The sequence below is a fragment of the Lipotes vexillifer genome, unplaced genomic scaffold, assembly GCF_000442215.2.
Source record: "Lipotes vexillifer unplaced genomic scaffold, Lipotes_vexillifer_v1.1 scaffold1111, whole genome shotgun sequence".
NCBI classification, from domain to species: Eukaryota; Metazoa; Chordata; class Mammalia; order Artiodactyla; family Lipotidae; genus Lipotes; species Lipotes vexillifer.
Window position 1 is genome coordinate 2,107,662 of NW_006795034.1, and position 18,953 is coordinate 2,126,614.

Genomic DNA, 18,953 nt, shown 5'->3' on the forward strand with positions numbered 1-18,953 from the left:
CTGTTTCCACTTGTTAAAAAAAACCCTGACACTTTAGATGGAAAGCAGAAAATACTCTCCCCACCCTCCTTTACCCCACTTCTGTTCCTCGTCAAGACTGAGAGACTTCAATTATTCAAGGTCTTCTGGAATTCTTCTTTCAAATGATATATGACTACCCTCACCCTAGGCTTTGCTTTTGAAGAACTTTTGCCAATTCTCATCTAAATATTTTTTGATTGGATTTATCTTAGAATTTATCTTTCAGTTTGGACTTCGAAGATTATGATTTTTAAGACTGCTTCTTTTTATTATTTAAAGTTCTACTTCATTCTTCCTTTTCCATGAGATTCTTCTTGGTTGCTCAGTAAGAACTGGCTGGCTGGTTTATATTAAAGATGATAAATAGACAAAGTGTATTTGTGAGATAATACAGAAAGTTCTCAGTAGAGTTACTCACTACTTATACATTTTTCATAAAAAATAATTTTCTTTAATTTGTTATACAGGATTTTGAGGCACCGAGGACACTTTGGCAATGTTTCTGTGGCTTGGCAGCTATTTCAGAATGATTCTGTTTTGCAACCTGGACAAGAGTTCTATGAAACTTCAGGCACTGTTAACTTTATGGATGGAGAAGGAGCCAAACCAATAATTCTCCATGCTTTTCCAGACAAAATTCCTGAATTCAATGAGTTTTATATTTTAAAGCTTGTGAACATTTCAGGTGCTGTGTTTTCTCATCTATTTTATTTTACCACCAAAATTGACTATTTTATGCTGGAACAATTAGAGCTGTATAGAAAATGCAGTTAAATGAAGTTTTATGGATGGAGACATATTCATCCTCAAACCTGTAAATAGATTTTTTTCCACACCAAATAGAGTATCTCAAACAAAACATTAATGGTAGTTAGGAAGTACAGATTCATGGTAGCTTAAAGTTGGTCTTCATACTGTAATTTAAATAATCAATTTTCCCATCACTTTTGGTTTTAAGCATGGGAATTAAACCTTTCTAGTTAGTATCCTCTTTTCAGGCTCAACTGGTTGTTAATGAAATACTGAACCAGAATACCCTTGAAAATGTGGTGAAGGCCATATGGTGACACTATTGTTTATTGATTAACAAGTAAATTACTTAATGAGAAATTTGCTAAACAAATTCTTTTTGTCTTCATCTTGTACTAGAAAGTACTCCCAATTCTGGTTTTTCATTCCTTATAAATTATCTTATTACAGGTGGGTCCCCAGGTCCTGGGGGCCAACTAGCAGGAACCAACCTCCAGGTGACAGTAATGATTCCATTCAATGATGATCCCTTTGGAGTTTTTATCTTGGATCCAGAGTGCCTAGAGAGAGAAGTGGCAGAAGATGTCCTCTCAGAAGATGATATGTCTTACATCACCAACTTTACTGTTCTGAGGCAGCAGGGTGTCTTCTGTGACGTACGAGTAGGCTGGGAAATACTGTCTAGTGAGTTCACTGCTGGTTTGCCTCCAATGATAGATTTTTTGCTGGCTGGAATTTTTCCCAGTACTGTGCATTCACAACCGCACATGAGGCGTCACCATAGTGGAACAGATGCTTTGTACTTCAGTGGACTAGAGGGTGCATTTGGAACTGTTAATCCACAATACCATCCCTCAAGGAACAACTCAATTGCCAACTTTACATTTTCAGCTTGGGTAATGCCCAATGCCAATACGAATGGATTTGTTATAGCAAAGGATGATGGTAACGGAAGCATCTACTATGGGGTAAAAATTCAAACAGATGAATCCCATGTGACACTTTCCCTTCATTACAAAACTCTGGGTTCCGATGCTACATATATTGCCAAGACGACAGTCATGAAATACATAGAAGAAAATGTTTGGCTGCATCTTCTAATTATCCTCGATGATGGTATAATTGAATTCTACCTTGATGGAAATGCAATGCCCAGAGGAATCAAGAGTCTAAAAGGAGAAGCCATTACTGATGGTGAGTGTTATCTTTACAATTAGGACCCTGAATTTTGAGTTTTTAAAAATTTTGACTTCTTAAAAAGGCTAGTGGATATTTAAAAATCGGCTTATGTATTATTGGTTTATTTTTTTTAAATAAAGCTACACGTCTACCAAGACCATAAGTTCTGTGCTGAGTGTTGCAGAAATGAATCAGGCAGAGTCTCTGCCCTTAAAGTACCTGAAATAGGCTCTGGGAGAGAGGTGTGCAAACAGATCACTTCAACACATTGTAGGAAGAAAGAAAAAATTAATAAGGAAGACAAAAAAAATTCATCTTGTGATAGTAGGAGGGATGGGTGTGGTATTCCAGGTAGAAAAGAGAACAAAGGTGTAGAAGTGTGAAGCAGAGTATTGTATCTGGAGAACTGCTGTCAGCCTAGTGTTCTGGACGTAAAGGGTGGTGGAGATAAGGTTAAAGAGAAATTAAAAGAAAATCATATTGAACAATCCAGAAATGACAGGGGTTTATAGTATCAGGAGTTAAATTGATGAATTCTGTGGTGTGCTTTAAAGAGAGAGAATCCTTATCCTTAAGCTGAATTATGTGCTGTTTCCTTGAGAAACACACGTGTGCATGTTTATGTACAAATATCAGTAATTTCTGTTATAATCACCAGTTCCCTCCCAGCCCCTCTATCCTATAATTTGATTCTGTTTTTTTATTTAGTAGGAAAGTAGAGCAGAGCTTATATGGTTATATCTTAACAGAATATTTTCCTTCTGAACCTCCTGCATTAAATATCTGATTGTATTTTTTCTTTCCTAGTAGGAAAAAAGATGGGCAAAAGAACAACATACACACACTACTGATTTCAGCCTGTAGAACTGTGCTTACAACAATCTGTGGCATTAAATTGTTAACCTTGTTTTTTTTTTTTTTTTTTTGGGTATGCGGGCCTCTCACTGCTGTGGCCTCTCCTGTTGCGGAGCACAGGCTCAGGACATGCAGGCTCAGCGGCCATGGCTCACGGGCCTAGCCGCTCCGTGGCATGTGGGATCTTCCCGGACCGGGGCACGAACCCGTGTCCCCTGCATTGGCAGGCAGACTCTCAACCACTGTGCCACCAGGGAAGCCCAAATTTTTAATCTTTTGATTGTGTGAATATATACATACGTCTGTTAACATTGATGTTAACATCAATTTTTTTTTTTTTTTGCGGTATGTGGGCCTCTCACTGTTGTGGCCTCTCCCGTTGCGGAGCACAGGCTCCGGATGCGCAGGCTCAGTGGCCATGGCTCACGGGCCTAGCCGCTCTGCGGCATGTGGGATCTTCCCGGACCGGGGCACCAACCCGTGTCCCCTGCATCGGCAGGCGGACTCTCAACCACTGCGCCACCAGGGAAGCCCAACATCAATTTTTTTGACATGATGTTAACCACCATGATGACGTGGTGGTAGAATGGGAAAGATGGGGAAAGTAAGAGCTGGTGTTTCTTTATGTAGCTTACTGCAAGGAACTTATATTGTCTATGTAATTTGTAACTTAGAAATAAAATTGAAAAGGTATATATATATATATTTAGGTTATTAATGAAATACAGGATATTTTATGTATATTATAAAATATACAAAAGTGTATATAGGTGTACAGGCAGATGAATTTTAAAAAATTTTAAATTCATCAGTTTCAGCACTCTGTGTAACCAGCCCCCAGATCAAGAAACAGTGTTCCAGAAGCCCTCTTTGGCTCTTCTCTAGTCATTGACTCATCACCATGCCCAACTACTATTGCCATTTCTAAGAGCATAAGATTAGTTTTAAATGTTTTTAAAATTTATGTACATAGAATTGAGCAGTGCGTACGCTTGAGTGTCTGGCGTTTGTTCAGTATTGTGTGTGAAGTTCATCTGTATTTTTGTCTGTTGTAAATATTTCACTCTCATTACTATATAGTCAGTCCAGAACCTCTGGAGAAGGCATGGAGGCAATCCCAAATCACTGCCAAACTCTCATCTTACATAAATATTTTAGTTGAGTTATTGGAGAGGGAATAAGTAAAGTAATAAGAATTGGTGAATTCCTAAAAGGGTTATTATTGATGCATAGTAAAGAGTTGAGCTGCATATTGTTACTATCATGAAAAAGTCCTTAAAACTCATATAATGTTGTTCCTGGGAAGGAATATTTCTTTTTCTACATTTATTGCATTAGTTGTTTGGATTAAAAGTTAATTTTGGTCCACAAAAACTCCTTTTGCTGAATTCTCACAACTTCATTTAACTCAAGGTGAATTTCTAACAGATCAAGAATTGAAGTTCTCAAAGAATAGTAATACTAAAGTTTTAAAATTGTGACTGAATTGAATCATTCCATTCTTAGATGTGCAAGGAAATTTTTAGATTTCCCAGAAGAAATGTCTGTCCAAATATATACATATACATATGTATATACACATGCATATGCATTTACAACATATCCTTTGGTACAAAATATCTTAAATCCCAGCGATTACTTTACTGATTCATTTTTCATTATAATAGATAGCCTTTATTTAATTGTGTTCTAGTTATGTGAAAGCTTTACTTACCTAATAAGACTTTTTAATAAAATCGTTTCACTTTCTGAATCACACTTGTAATTTAGGACAGGATAGTTGTGGTTATTGTAGCATTTAAACCCATTTCTAATTTCAGGTCCAGGAACACTGAGAATTGGGGCAGGAGTGAATGGCAATGACAGATTTACAGGTCTGATGCAGGATGTGAGGGCCTATGAGCAGAAATTGACCCTTGAAGAAATTTACGAACTTCATGCCATGCCAGCAAAGAGTGATTTACACCCTGTTTCTGGATATCTGGAATTCAGACAGGGAGAAACTAACAAATCATTCATTATTTCTGCAAGAGATGACAATGAAGAGGAAGGAGAAGAATTATTCATTCTTAAACTAGTCTCTGTATGTGGAGGAGCTCGCATTTCTGAAGAGAATACTACAGCAAGATTGGTAATACAAAAAAGTGACAATGCCAATGGCTTGTTTGGTTTCACAGGAGCCTGTATACCAGAGGTAAGTAGTGAGTTTGGTGAATTTCAGAGTTAAAAAGTTCATGGTTAGTGGATTTGTTTGGGAGTGGGCTTTCTTTCATTTGGTAAGGTTGCCTGAGTATTGACGCTAGGCCCAGAAGTATGCTATAGCCAGCGGTGCAAATGTAAATTATAAGGTCTTTTCTCTTATAAGTTCACAGTTTGAATCAGAAGCTTAATAAGCTGAGAGAAGTAATAATAAGTTAGCAAATGAAACTTTAGCCATTATCTTTAAAGTTAATGCATTTCACAGAATGCATAATTGTGCTCCACATGTAATTTACGTTTTGGCTACTGTGTAAGTAAATGAAATAATATATATTGAAAGCTTCTATGAATAATTGTAATTGAGACTTTATTAAAATATGATTTTTTGAGGGTTTTTTCCCCACATAGGAAACGTTCTTAGTAGTTACAGTGTTCTTCCATGTTGGATGTAAATGCCTTTCTTATCACCCATCTTGGCCAGTTTAATTCATTAGGCAGTTTTACTGCCCTTATCAGTCCTTTCCAAGCTTTCAAGTATTCGTAATCATCTTGGTTTCCTGTTCAGTAATGTGAGATCTTATGAAACCGCTTCACAGGTGTTCTGTGTGAAGCAACAGCTCAGTGTCCATGAAAGGATGCCAACGAACAAGAGAGGCTTTCCTTTTGCAAGTTGATTCTTGTAGGTTTAGAGGGGTGCCTATGTAAATTGAAGCAATTAAGAAAAACATGAATGGGTAGAGCTTGAAAAAAATATCTAGGTCATAGGGCTCATTGTATCAATAGCTCAAATTGGGGTGCCTGGCTCTCTGAAGTGTTTTATTGCCCCTCTTATTCTTTGGTTTGGTGACAGTCATAAGAGATCTTCAATAAATGTTCTTTTTCTATACCAGAAATAGAATATCCTAGACAGGGAGGACAAATGTCATACAAATCTATGACTTAAAAGAGAAATATGTTTATCTATAATGATAATGCTTTTAGGTACTTAGTTGTCAAAGAACTTTACATGTTAGTTTTTTATGTACCTTTCTGACAATTCATAATGTAGCTGCAACAAATATTAATTATTACCTTATCCACTTAATAGGGCTGGAAACGGCAGCTTAGAGACCTGAGAAAATAACTAACCCTAGTTGAATTAAATGAGATAGGATCAAATACCTGATTCAAAGTGTGGCAATTACTAGTATTTAATAAATACTAATTGTCTCCCCCTGCTTTCTTTTGTTTCTAAGATACAGTGGGAAGAACTGGAATTTGAACTTATGTCTTGTGAATTCTAACCTGTTGTCTTTCCCCCATGTATGTTTGATATCATCATCTCTATTTTTAAAAAGACGAAGTGACTTCCATCAGGTTGTGAGAACCATTCTGTGCCATCTAAAATCAGCTTCCCTTCATATCACTTCATGACCTGGCACCTGCCTATGGCTCTGACCTCTTGTGTAATTCTCCTCTTTGGTCAGTATGTTTCAGTCAGACTTTCCTTGTTTCAGTTCCAATCTCAGGGCATCAGCACTTCCTAGCCTTTCAATCTGGAACGCTCTTATTCTACATCCTCAGAATTAGTCATTCAAGTTTCAGCTCCAAAGACATCTACTCAGTAAAGACTTTTTAATTTAAAGTAATCCTCCCACTTCTCCTAACTGGTCACTCTCCATCCCTTCACCTAGTTTTACTTTTTTTTTTTGTAGCATTGATCACATGCTTCAACTCCGTATGTTATTAATAAGCCTGCTTATATACTGGCTATCCCTTTCTACCACAAAGGTGAAAGAGCTCTAAGTGTAACAAGGTTTTATTATTGTTCATTATTGTATCTCTAGGACCTAGCATGGCACATAGTAGGTACTCAATAAATCTTTGTTGAACTTGTGAATGTATTTTAATATCAAGACATGAAAAGGCTCATAGTTCAAATAACAAACACATCTAGATTCGGCTAAGCTGCATAAACAACCAAACTGAAAAACAAAACAAAACAATACATAAGTTTTGAAAACCTGCCTCAAATGAGTAGTTTTTGAGTGTTTCTCTGACTTTCTGGGCCATTATAGTAAGTCTTCAGTGCTGGCTTATCTCACAGTTTCCATTGATAGATTGTGTTGGTGTTGGTTTAGTTCCACCTAGGTATGCACCTTTGTTCCCAGATATTTCAGAATTTGAACAGGGCCAGTCAACCTTTGATTGCAGAAGAGAACTTCCTTATAGGAGCCACAGCACCTATAGTTGTATAACTGCTGGAAAGAAAAAGAAAACTTGACTGGTTATTCTCCAAGCCCACCTGAGAGAGAAATAGAATACATCTGTACTGGAAAGAGTAAAGTTTAGATGGTTAATATAGGGAAAGTGTTGTGTCTAAAAGATCAGATATTGGAATTTGATTGTCAGGAAGATTACAGAATCTTCATTCCTGAAAGTCTTAAGAATTGAAGTATAGGGCTTCCCTGGTGGCGCAGTGGTTGAGAGTCCGCCTGCCGATGCAAGGGACACGGGTTCGTGCCCCCATCCGGGAAGATCCCACAGGCCGCGGAGCGGCTGGGCCCGTGAGCCATGGCCGCTGGGCCTGCGCATCCGGAGCCTGTGCTCCACAACGGGAGAGGCCACAACAGTGAGAGGCCTGCATACCGGAAAAAAAAAAAATAGAATTGAAGTATAAAACTCTTACTTTCCTCTTGGTGTGATCTGAAGACGGGAGTGATGTGAAATATTTTTGTCGTGATGACCATCATCAATATTTATTGATTGCTTATTGAAGTCATTCTCAAAGTGTAGCGCAAGGACCCCTAGGAGTTCCTGAGATCTTTCAGGAGTTCTACAAAAGTCAAACCTAATTTTATAAAATGCTATGATGTCTTTTTCATTTTATTGACATTTGCACTACAAAAGCAATGGTTGCCGAAACTGCTAGCTGCGGGTGCCTTTGTATGAATCAAGGCAGTGCCACAAAACTGTACCAGTTGTCATTGTTTTATTTATCACCACACACCTGTAGTTTAAAAGGTGAATATTTCACTTGAGTGTCTTTGATGAAACAGTACAAGACATTAATTTGATAAAATTTCTACCCTTGAATACCCACCTTTTTAACATTCCGTATTGTGAAATGAGAAGCTCTGCTACATTAACAAAACATGATAGTTGTGAAGAAGAGCGTTTGTGCAGATACTGAGTTGTGAGCTGAACTGGCTGCTCTTTTCGTGGAACACCATTTTTACTTGAAAAATGACCAACAAAGCTTGGTTATTCAGACTTGAGTATCTGGCAGGCATTTTCATAGAAATGAATGAAGTGAGTCAGTGACTACCTGGTAAACAACTGATAGTATTTGTTGCCAGTGATAAAAATTTGAACTTTCAAACAAAAATTAGGGTTGTTGAGACATTTTACCTGCCAAAGTGAGCTTGATGGTCTCCCAATAGTTAGAGACTTTTCAGATAAGATTGATAGTGATATTAGCAAGTGTGATTTACTTGTTTTGTATAATGAAATACATCAGCATTTGGAAGATCTGTATAACTCAGTGAATCAATATTCTCCAAATAATCCACGTGTATTGTTACAAAATCATGCATGGGTAAAGACTGATTTAAAATGCAAGGTAGACCAATGGATTTTAATGTCTTAGAGTATGATTCCACATTGCAGCTAAACTACCACTTGTCAAATTTTGGTATAATATTGAGGAGGAATACCCACAGCTGTCTGAAAAGACTATTGTAATCCTCTTCCTTTTCCAGTTATATATCTACGTAAGTAAGGCTGGATAGTCTTCATATACTTCAACCAAAATAACAAATAGCAACAGACAAATTGATTACAAATGGAGATATGAGAATCTAGCTGTCTTCTATTAAGCTAGACTTTGAAGAGAATTGCAAAAATGTAAAAACAATGCCCCCATCATTATTTTTTTGTTTTAGAGAATATAGTTAGTTTTCGTAAAATATGTTGCTTATGTTAACATGAGTTTATTATTGCTATTTAAAATGAGTTAGTATATCAATATTTAATTTTTTTTCAGTTTTCATTCATAAAATGGTAAATATCAGCAGATTTCACCAACATAAGTAAGAAACTCTTTGGGGTTATCAGTCATTTTTATGAGAGCTCAGGAGTCTGGAAACTAAAATGTTTGAGAACTGGTGGTTTATGCCTGGAATTATCTTGTTTAAATTTTATGGTTATTTGCTTGCTTCATTTTCAGAAATAAAAACCACTGTCATTTCCATAGATTCTTCTGCATTGTGATGTTTCAGTGACACTGAAAAGTTAACTTTTTTCTTATTCCTCCCAAAATGCTGAAGCCGATAGGGATTGTTTAAAGACTTCTCTCTGAATTATGTTATGCTTTTACATTTTTCATAGATTTGTATGACATAAAGTAATATTAAGGTTAAAATGTAAGCATAATCAGATCTTAAACAAATAATGAAAATATGTGTAATATGACATAGTCTACTTGTTGGCATATTGAAAGAGATGAGATTGTTTTGTGATTTGTTTCCTCCTAACCAGGTACGCCATGTCCTGGCAAGTAGCAGGTGCTTAATAAATTTAATTGAAAGAATGAACAAATGTAGTTTAGAGCCCTGGTGGGGTATGCCAAATAATTCTTTGGATTCCTAGTGGGCTCAGTATTGAACAGATGGCTGATTTTTGTTGGACGTATTGCCTAGTAGTCACATTATCATGTTGCCTTCCTGTGTTTTGTTATTCTTTGTACTTAACAATGTTATTTTCTCTCCACCTTATTTTCACACTTTTTTTAATATCCTGCAGTCTTGTATACCACATAATTATAAAGTTGCTTTTCCTAATGATTCATAGAATTTGCTTGTCTTATTTTACTTTTACAACTAATATTTGGATTATGTTTTATATTTATAAACTCATGGCTTAAGAATAAATTTAGAGATATTTTGAGAGGATCTTTGTAAAAACGAGAATATGATTTAACTTGGACTGTGTTTGTTTTTATGTGCCTGCCCTATGTTATGTGAATAGATTCCTTTAGATATAAGTGATATTGATATAATCTGATATCCCAGATCATCAGTCAAGCATGAAACAATAAAAAATTAATTGGATGTGTAATTGTTTAGCTTTAATCCTCTATCTCAGTAGAGAAAGCCAAATTCATGTCTTGGAATAGTATATTATTTTTTCTAGGAAAATATATTTCAAAAACTCTTCTCATTTTTAACCTTTATAATTACTTTTCTGATGATCTGAAGATGTGTCAAGTTCCTGACTCAGAAGAGAAAACAGTAGCGGCTGCTACTGTTTCTTGTGAAAAACTGAGTGATGATGTTATGCCCCTTCATATGTACTGGCCTGTACTTTTGCTTGATTTATGGTTCTAAAGTCAATTAGATGGGGGCTTCCCTGGTGGCACAGTGGTTAAGAATCTGCCTGCCAATACAGGGGGCACGGGTTTGAGCCCTGGTCTGGGAAGATCCCACATGCCGCAGAGCAACGAAGCCCATGCACACAACCACTTAGCCTGCACTCTAGAGCCCGCGAGCCACAATTACTGAAGCCCACAGGCCTAGAGCCCATGCTGTACAACAAGAGAAACCACTGCAGTGAGAAGCCCGCACACCGCAACAAAGAGTAGCCCCGGCTCGCCACAACTAGAGAAAGCCTGAGCACAGGAATGAAGACCCAACGCAGCCAAAAATGAATAAATAAATACATAAATAAATAAAGTCAATTAGGTGAATTTCTTTAAAAATTTTTTTTTTTTTTTTTGGCAGTATGTGGGCCTCTCACTGGTCTGGCCTCTCCCGTTGCGGAGCACAGGCTCCGGACGTGCAGGCTCGGCAGCCATGGCTCACGGGCCTAGCCGCACCGTGGCATTTGGGATCTTCCCGGACCGGGACATGAACCCGTGTCCCCTGCATCGGCAGGTGGACTCTCAGCCACTGTGCCACCAGGGAAGCCCTCTTTTAAACTTTTTGATCAGTCTTTTTAAATATAGAGCAGTTAAACTGTTTCCATTTTGTTCTTTTCTTTTTTGACATTTTTAGGGTTTTTTTTGAATTTTTAGTTTTTTATACAGCAGGTTTTTGTTAGTCATCCATTTTATACACATCATTGTATACATGTCAATCCCAATCTCCCAATTCATCACACCACCACCCCCACCGCCCACTGCTTTACCCCCTTGGTGTCCATATGTTTGTTCCCTACATCTGTGTCTCAATTTCTGCCCTGCAAACCGGTTCATCTGTACCAGTTTTCTAGGTTCCACATATATGCGTTAATATACAATATTTGTTTTCCTCATTCTGACTTACTTCACTCGGCATTGACAGTCTCTAGATTCATCCACGTCTCTACAAATGACCCAATTTCGTTCCTTTTTATGGCTGAGTAATATTCCATTGTATATATGTACCACATCTTCTTTATCCATTCATCTGTCGATGGGCGTTTAGGTTGCTTCCATGACCTGGCTATTGTAAATAGTGCTGCAATGAGCATTGGAGTGCATGTGTCTTTTTTAATTATGGTTTTCTCTGGGTATATGCCCAGTAGTGAGATTGCTGTGTCATATGGTAATTCTATTTTTAGTTTTTTAAGGAATCTCCATACTGTTCTCCACAGTGGCTGTATCAATTTACGTTCCTACCAACAGTGCAAGAGGGTTCCCTTTTCTCTACACCCTCTCCAGCATTTGTTGTTTATAGATTTTCTGATAATGCCCATTCTAACTGGTGTGAGGTGATACCTTATTGTAGTTTTGATTTGCATTGCTCTAATAATTAGTGATGTTGAGCAACTTTTCATGTGTTTCTTGGCCATCTGTATGTCTTCTTTGGAGAGATGTCTATTTAGGTCTTCTGCCCATTTTTTGATTGGGTTGTTTCTTTAATATTGAGCTGCATGAGCTGTTTATATATTTTTGAGAGTAATCCTTTGTCCGTTGATTTGTTTGCAAATATTTTCTCCCATTTTGAGGGTTGTCTTTTCGTCTTGTTTATGGTTTCCTTTGATGTGAAAAAGCTTTTAAGTTTCATTAGGTCCCATTTGTTTATTTTTCTTTTTATTCCATTACTCTAGGAGGTGGATCAGAAAAGATCTTGCTGTGACTTATTTCAAAGAGTTTTCTTCCTATGTTTTCCTCTGAGTGTTTTATAGTGTCCAGTCTTACACTAAGGTCTCTAATCCATTTTGAGTTTATTTTTGTGTATGGTGTTAGGGAGTGTTCTAATTTTATTCTTTTACATGTAGCTGTCCAGTTTTCCTATTACCACTTATAGAAGAGACTGTCTTTTCTCCATTGTATATCCTTGCCTCCTTTGTCATAGATTAGTTGACCATAGGTGTGTGGGTTTATCTCTGGGCTTTCTATCTTGTTCCATTGATCCGTGTTTCTGTTTTTGTGTCAGTACCATATTGTCTTGATGAGGGTAGCTTTGTAGTATAGTCTGAAGTCAGGGCGTCTGATTCCTCCAGCTCTGTTTTTTTCCCTCAAGACTGCTTTGGCTCTTTGGGGTCTTTTGTGTCTCCAGACAAATTTTAAGATTTTTGGTTCTAGTTGTGTAAAAAATGCCATTGGTAATTTGATAAGAATTGCATTGAATCTGTAGATTGCTTTGGGTAGTATAGTCATTTTCACAATATTGATCCTTCCAATCCAAGAACATGGTATATCTCTCCATCTGTTGGTGTCATCTGAAATTTCTTTCATCAGTGTCTTTTGTGCATACAGGTCTTTTGTCTCCCTAGGTAGGTTTATTCCTAGGTATTTTATTCTTTTTGTTGCAGTGGTAAATGGGAGTGTTTCCTTAATTTCTCTTTCAGATTTTTCATCATTACTGTGTAGGAATGCAAGGGATTTCTGTGTATTAATTTTGTATCCTGCTACTTTACCAAATTCATTGATTAGCTCTAGTAGTTTTCTGGTGGCATCTTTAGGATTCTCTATGTATAGTATCATGTCATCTGCACATAGTGACAGTTTTACTTCTTCTCTTCCAATTTGTATTCCTTTTATTTCTTTTTCTTCTCTGCCGTGGCTAGGCCTTCCAACACTATGCTGAATAATAGTGGTGAGAGTGGACATCCTTGTCTTGTTCCTGATCTTAGAGGAAATGCTTTCAGGTTTTCACCATTGAGATGATGTTTGCTGTGGGTTTGTCATATATGGCCTTTATTTTGTTGAGGTAGGTTCCCTCTATGCCCACTTTCTGGAGAGTTTTTATCATAAATAGGTGTTGAATTTTGTCAAAAGCTTTTTCTGCATCTATTGAGATGATCATACGGTTTTTATTCTTCAATTTGTTAATATGGTGTATCACATTGATTGACTTGCATATATTGACAAATCCTTGCATCCCTGGAATAAATCCCACTTGATTGTGGTGTATGATCCTTTTAGTATGTTGTTGGATTCTGTTTGCTAGTATTTTGTTGAGGATTTTTGCATCTGTATTCATCAGTGATATTGGCCTGTAAATTTCTTTTTTTTTTAGTATCTTTGTCTGGTTTTGGTCTGAGGTTTTGGTCTGAGGCCCGATGGTGGCCTCATAGAATGAGTTTGGGAGTGTTCCTTCCTCTGCATTTTTTGGAAGAGTTTGAGAAAGATGGGTGTTAGCTCTTCTCTAAATGTTTGATAGAATTCACCTGTGAAGCCATCTGGTCCTGGGCTTTAGTTTGTTGGAATATTTTTAATCACAGTTTCAATTTTATTACTTGTGACTGGTCTGTTCATATTTTCTATTTCTTCCTGGTTCAGTCTTGGAAGGTTATACCTTTCTAATAATTTGTCCATTTCTTCCAGGTTGTCCATTTTATTGGCATAGAGTTGCTTATAGTAGTCTCTTAGGATGCTTTGTATTTCTGCAGTGTCTGTTGTAACTTCTTTTTCATTTCTAATTTTATTGATTTGAGTCCTCTCCCTCTTTTTCTTGATGAGTCTGGCTAATGGTTTATCAATTTTGTTTATCTTCTCAAAGAACTAGCTTTTAGTTTTATTGGTCTTTGCTATTGTTGTCTTTGTTTCTATTTCATTTATTTCTGCTCTAATCTTACTGATTTCTTTCCTCCTGCTAACTTTGGGTTTTGTTTGTTCTTCTTTCTCTGGTTCCTTTAGGTTTAAGATTAGATTATACATTTGAGATTTTCCTTGTTTCTTGAGGTAGGCTTGTACAGCTATAAGCTTACCTCTTAGATCTGCTTTTGCTGCATCCTATAGGTTTTGGATTGTCGTGTTTTCATTGTCGTTTGTCTGTAGGTGTTTTTTGATTTCCTCTTTGATTTCTTCAGTGATCTCTTGGTTATTTAGTAAGTAGTGCTTAGCCTCCACGTGTTTGTGTTTTTTACACTTTTTTCCCTGTAATTGATTTCGAATCTCATAGCGTTGTGGTCAGAAAAGATGCTTGATATTTTTTCAGTTTTCTTAAATTTACTGAGGCTTGATTTGTGACCCAAGATGTGATCTATCCTGGAGAATGTTCCATACACACTTGAGAAGAAAGTGTAATCTGCTGGTTTTGGATGGAATGTCCTATAAATATCAGTTAAATCTATCTGGTCTGTTGTGTCATTTAAAGCTTGTGTTTCCTTATTAATTTTCTGTTTGGATGATCTGTCCATTGGTGTAAGTGACGTGTTAAAGCCCCCCACTATTATTGTATTACTGTTGATTTCTTTTTGAGCTGTTAGCAGTTGCCTCATGTATTGAGGTGCTCCTGCTTGGGTGCATATATATTGATAATTGTTATATCTTCTTCTTGGGTTGATCCCTTGATCATTACGTAGTGTCCTTCCTTGCCTCTTGTAGCATTCTTTATTTAAAGTTTATTTTATCTGATATGAGTATTGCTACTCCAGCTTTATTTTGATTCCTTTTGCATGGAATGTCTTTTTCCGTCCCTGCACTTTCAGTCTGTACGTGTCCCTAGGTTTGAAGTGGGTGTCTTGTAGACCGCATATATATGGGTCTTGTTTTTGTATCCAATCAGTGAGCCTGTGTTTTTTGGTGGGAGCGTTTAATCCATTCACGTTTAAGGTAATTATCGATATGTATGTTCCTATGACCGTTTTCTTAATTTTTGGGGGTTTGTTTTTGTAGGTCCTTTTCTTCTCTTGTGTTTCGCACTTAGAGAAGTTTCTTTAGCATTTGTTGTAGAGCTGGTTTGGTGGTGCTGAATTTTCTTAGCTTTTGCTTGTCTGTAAAGCTTTTGATTTCTCCATCGAATCTGAGTGAGATTCTTGCTGGGTAGAGTAATCTTGGTTGTAGCCACTGCAGTGAGAAGCCCGCACACTGCAACAGAGTAGCCCCGGCTCACCTCAACTAAAGAAAGCCTGCGCGCAGCAACGAAGACCCAACGCAGCCAAAGATAGGTAAATAAGTAAATAAATAAATAAAGTCAATTAGGTGAATATTTTAATAGTAGAAAAGTCTTTTAATTATTTATTCTCCATGTCTTAATCCCCTTCTTGTATTGCTAATTCCATCCTCTGGTCTGCTATTTCCCAAAGTGCTGTGTGTGGATGGCCTTGGTTGGAAATATCTAACGCATTTTCCTGGATACCATTCCTGAATCAAGATCCCATTTCTGAGTCAGAATCTCTATTGGGGGATGGGATGGGAGGCAAAAAGCTGAAATTTAAAAATCTTTTAAAATGGAAAATATCATACATACAGAATAATAGTAAAAGTAGAATAGTCACCCCAGTGACCCATCACCTAGCTTCAACATTTATTAGCCTTTTGCCAGTCTTGTTTCTTATTGTTTGGCTGAAATAATTTTTAAAGCAAATGTCATGCATTATGTCATTTCTCTGTAAATTCGTAAGTATGAAAGGTGGATTTTTACAAGGCATCCTATGTCGTTTTTTTTAATGGATGCTTGGCTCTTGAAGCTTCTTCCCTTGTTAAAACTTTACAGAGTTTACTTTATTGTGTAAATTGTTAATTCATTAAAATTTCTATGCAATTTTGATATGTAGCACACATCTGCACATATTTGTATTGAATATGGATAGTCCTTTTTTCGCTTCTTTTTCAAACTGAAAATAGTTAGTAGGTGATAGATTTTAATGAAGACTTTACTAAATGAAAATGTGGTTAGATAACTTTTCCCCATGTGATTCCTGCAAGCAAAATGCTTAGTCCTGTATGCTGCATGGTAATGTCAATTGACTTGGTAAAAATCTGTAAGAAAACATCACACTCCTTAGTGTATCTTTGGATCTAATTAATCTATGTCTCTTGCTGAAAGGGAAAGGCTGAATACTCATATGTTGGGATTAATGATTTATTAATTTAACTCATTCAAAATAGTCATTCTGATTAAAATTTGGGGTGGGAAAATGGAGCAAATATGTCCCCACTGTGATAGGAATCTAAATACATGGGAATTTGCTTTTTTTAAATATGCAAGCATATAAGTTTCTTGTTAAAATAAGGGAATGTTTTTATGTGGCATTTTTTGTTACTGTTTGTGTGTCTGTATTTTAAGGGAAAGAAATATAAGATTTGTTTAGCACTTACTATTTTACTAGGTACCATGTAAAGCACTTGTTTAACCTCCACCAAAATCCATGAGACATTGTGATCTTCATTTTAAGAAGAGATCACTGAGACGGAGGACTTTTGGTAAGTGGTGGAGTGAAACAGTCAAACAGGACTATTTGACCTTAAAGCCATGCTGTTTCCACCACACATGTGTTTGTATACCATTCAGCTATGGTGAAAATGCTGATGTAAATGTCTAAGTGGAAATTAAATTAGTTGCTGTATTGAGCACCTGTGTCTTTGCTGCTTCCTCTTCTTTCCAGCCTCTTAGGGTTGGAGGGCCCCACCTTCAGAACAGTTAATTCTGCCATAACATGATAGATGGGTTTCTAAAAATCACCACCCTGTACCAAATTGCATAGTGAAAAACACAAGAACTTATGGGAAAGATGGGTTAGGCGAACCCTATCCAAAAATTTGGTCAGTGATATATAAAAAGAAAGGTAGGGACCTAATAAAAAATAGGTTTACACAATAAGTGTTTAATTCTTAAGTATGATACTAAATATGGCATATACCTTGAAAAAACCTTAAGTTTGCTTGTAGAAGTGGGCATCAGAGGAATGTAGCTTGCATGCTACTGTGAAGTGATGGAAGGAGGTTTATTCTAAATCAGAGGGAAAGTTGCCACATTCACTGCAGATAAATGTGGCTGGTGACACATGCGTTGAACTGAGGTAACTGGTAGATGTTTGGAGTGCGTGTGTGTGTGTGTGTGTGTATGTGTGTGTGTGTGTGTGTGTGTGTGTGTATGTGTGTGTGTGTATCCCCATGTGGCTTGTTTCAGGTGGTACAGTTTTCTGTGTTCACCATGTTTCTTGTGGATGAAATTATACGTAAACAGATGTGAAATATGTTCAAAGTGCTCCCTGATGTATGAGTTGCATTGGAACAGTTTCATTTCAAAACCAGTGTTACAGCAGAACTGATTGTACTTGGTCCTTTTCTCTCTATACTTACTTCCCTCATTGTCTTATCCAGTCTTTAAATATAATTTATTGTAATGGCCTTAAAATATACCATTTGTATATGGCCTTAAAATAGCAGGCCATATGTTAAATACCGTAACATTTTTACAATGTTATGCCAGTCTCTGCTCTACAGCAAAGTGACTCAGTTATACATATATATACATTCTTTTTTAATATTATTTTCTATTATGGTTTACCCCAGGAGATTGGGGTATACCTGTGCTATACTGTAGGACCTTGTTGTTTATCCATTCTAAATGTAATAGTTTGCATCTACTAACCCCAAACTCCCAGTCCATCCCTCTCCCTCCCCCTCTTCCCCTTGGCAACCACAAGTCTGATCTCTCTGTCTGTGAATCTGCTTGTATTTTGCAGATAGGTTCATTTGTGCTGTATTTTAGATCCCACATATAAGTGATATCATACGGTATTTGTCTTTCTCTTTCTGACTTACTTAATATGATAATCCCTAGTTGCATCCATGTTGCTGCAGATGGCATTATTTTGTTCTTTTTATGACTGAGTAGTATTCTATTGTATATATGTACCACATCTTCCTTATCCATTCATCTCTCAGTGGACACTTAGGTTGTTTCCATATCTTGGCTATTGTGAGTAGTGCTGCAATGAACATAGGGCTGCATGTATCTTTTTGAATTAGAGTTTTCTCTGGATATATGCCCAGGAGTGGGATTGCTGGATCCTATGGAAATTCTATTTTTAGTTTTCTGAGGAACCTCCATACTGTTTCCATAGTGGCTGCACCAACCTAATTCCCACTAATAGTGTGGGAGGGTTCCCTTTTCTCAACACCCTCTCTGGTACTTGTTATTTGTAAACTTTTTAATGATGGCCATTCTGACTGGTGTAAGGTGGTACCTCATTGTAGTTTTGATTTTCATTTCTCTAATAATTAACGATGTTGAGCATCTTTTCATGTGCCTACTGGCCATTTGTATGCCTTCTTTGGAGAAATGTCTGTAAAGGTCTTCTGCCCATTTTTTGATTGGGTTGTTTTTGTGTTGTTGAGTTACATGAGCTGTTTGGAAATACCAGTTTTTAAATTGAACTATAGTTGATTTAAAATGTTGTGTTAGTTTCACGTGTACAGCAAAGTGACTCAGTTATACACACACATGCACATATATATGTGTATTCTTTTTCAGATTCTTTTCCATTACAGGTTATTACAGGATATTGAATATAGTTTCCTGTGCTATACAGTAAATCCTTGTTTATTTTACATGTAGTGGTGTGTATCTGTTAATCCCAAAGTCCTAATTTATCCTTCCCTCCGCTTTCCCCTTTGGTAACCGTAAGTTTGTTTTCTATGTCTGTGAGTCTGTTTCTGTTTTGTAAGTAAGCTTATTTGTATTATTTTTTAAATTCCACATATAAGTGATAGCAAATATTTGTTTTTCTTTGTCTGCCTTCACTTAGTATGA

At 36.8% G+C, this 18,953-nt stretch overlaps 1 protein-coding gene across 1 annotated transcript in view; it reads left to right on the forward strand.

Annotated features, from left to right (window-relative positions):
* The window catches only part of ADGRV1 (adhesion G protein-coupled receptor V1), a gene marked incomplete at its 3' end in the record, with an annotated part of 235,235 nt that overhangs the window by 66,099 nt on the left and 150,183 nt on the right, over positions 1–18,953 (forward strand). Inside the window, exons 20-22 of the mRNA XM_007467398.1 lie at positions 489–706; positions 1,222–1,965; positions 4,626–4,999. Of these exons, the coding sequence (XP_007467460.1) occupies positions 489–706; positions 1,222–1,965; positions 4,626–4,999 (1,336 nt within the window). The remainder of the gene's footprint in view (positions 1–488; positions 707–1,221; positions 1,966–4,625; positions 5,000–18,953) is intronic.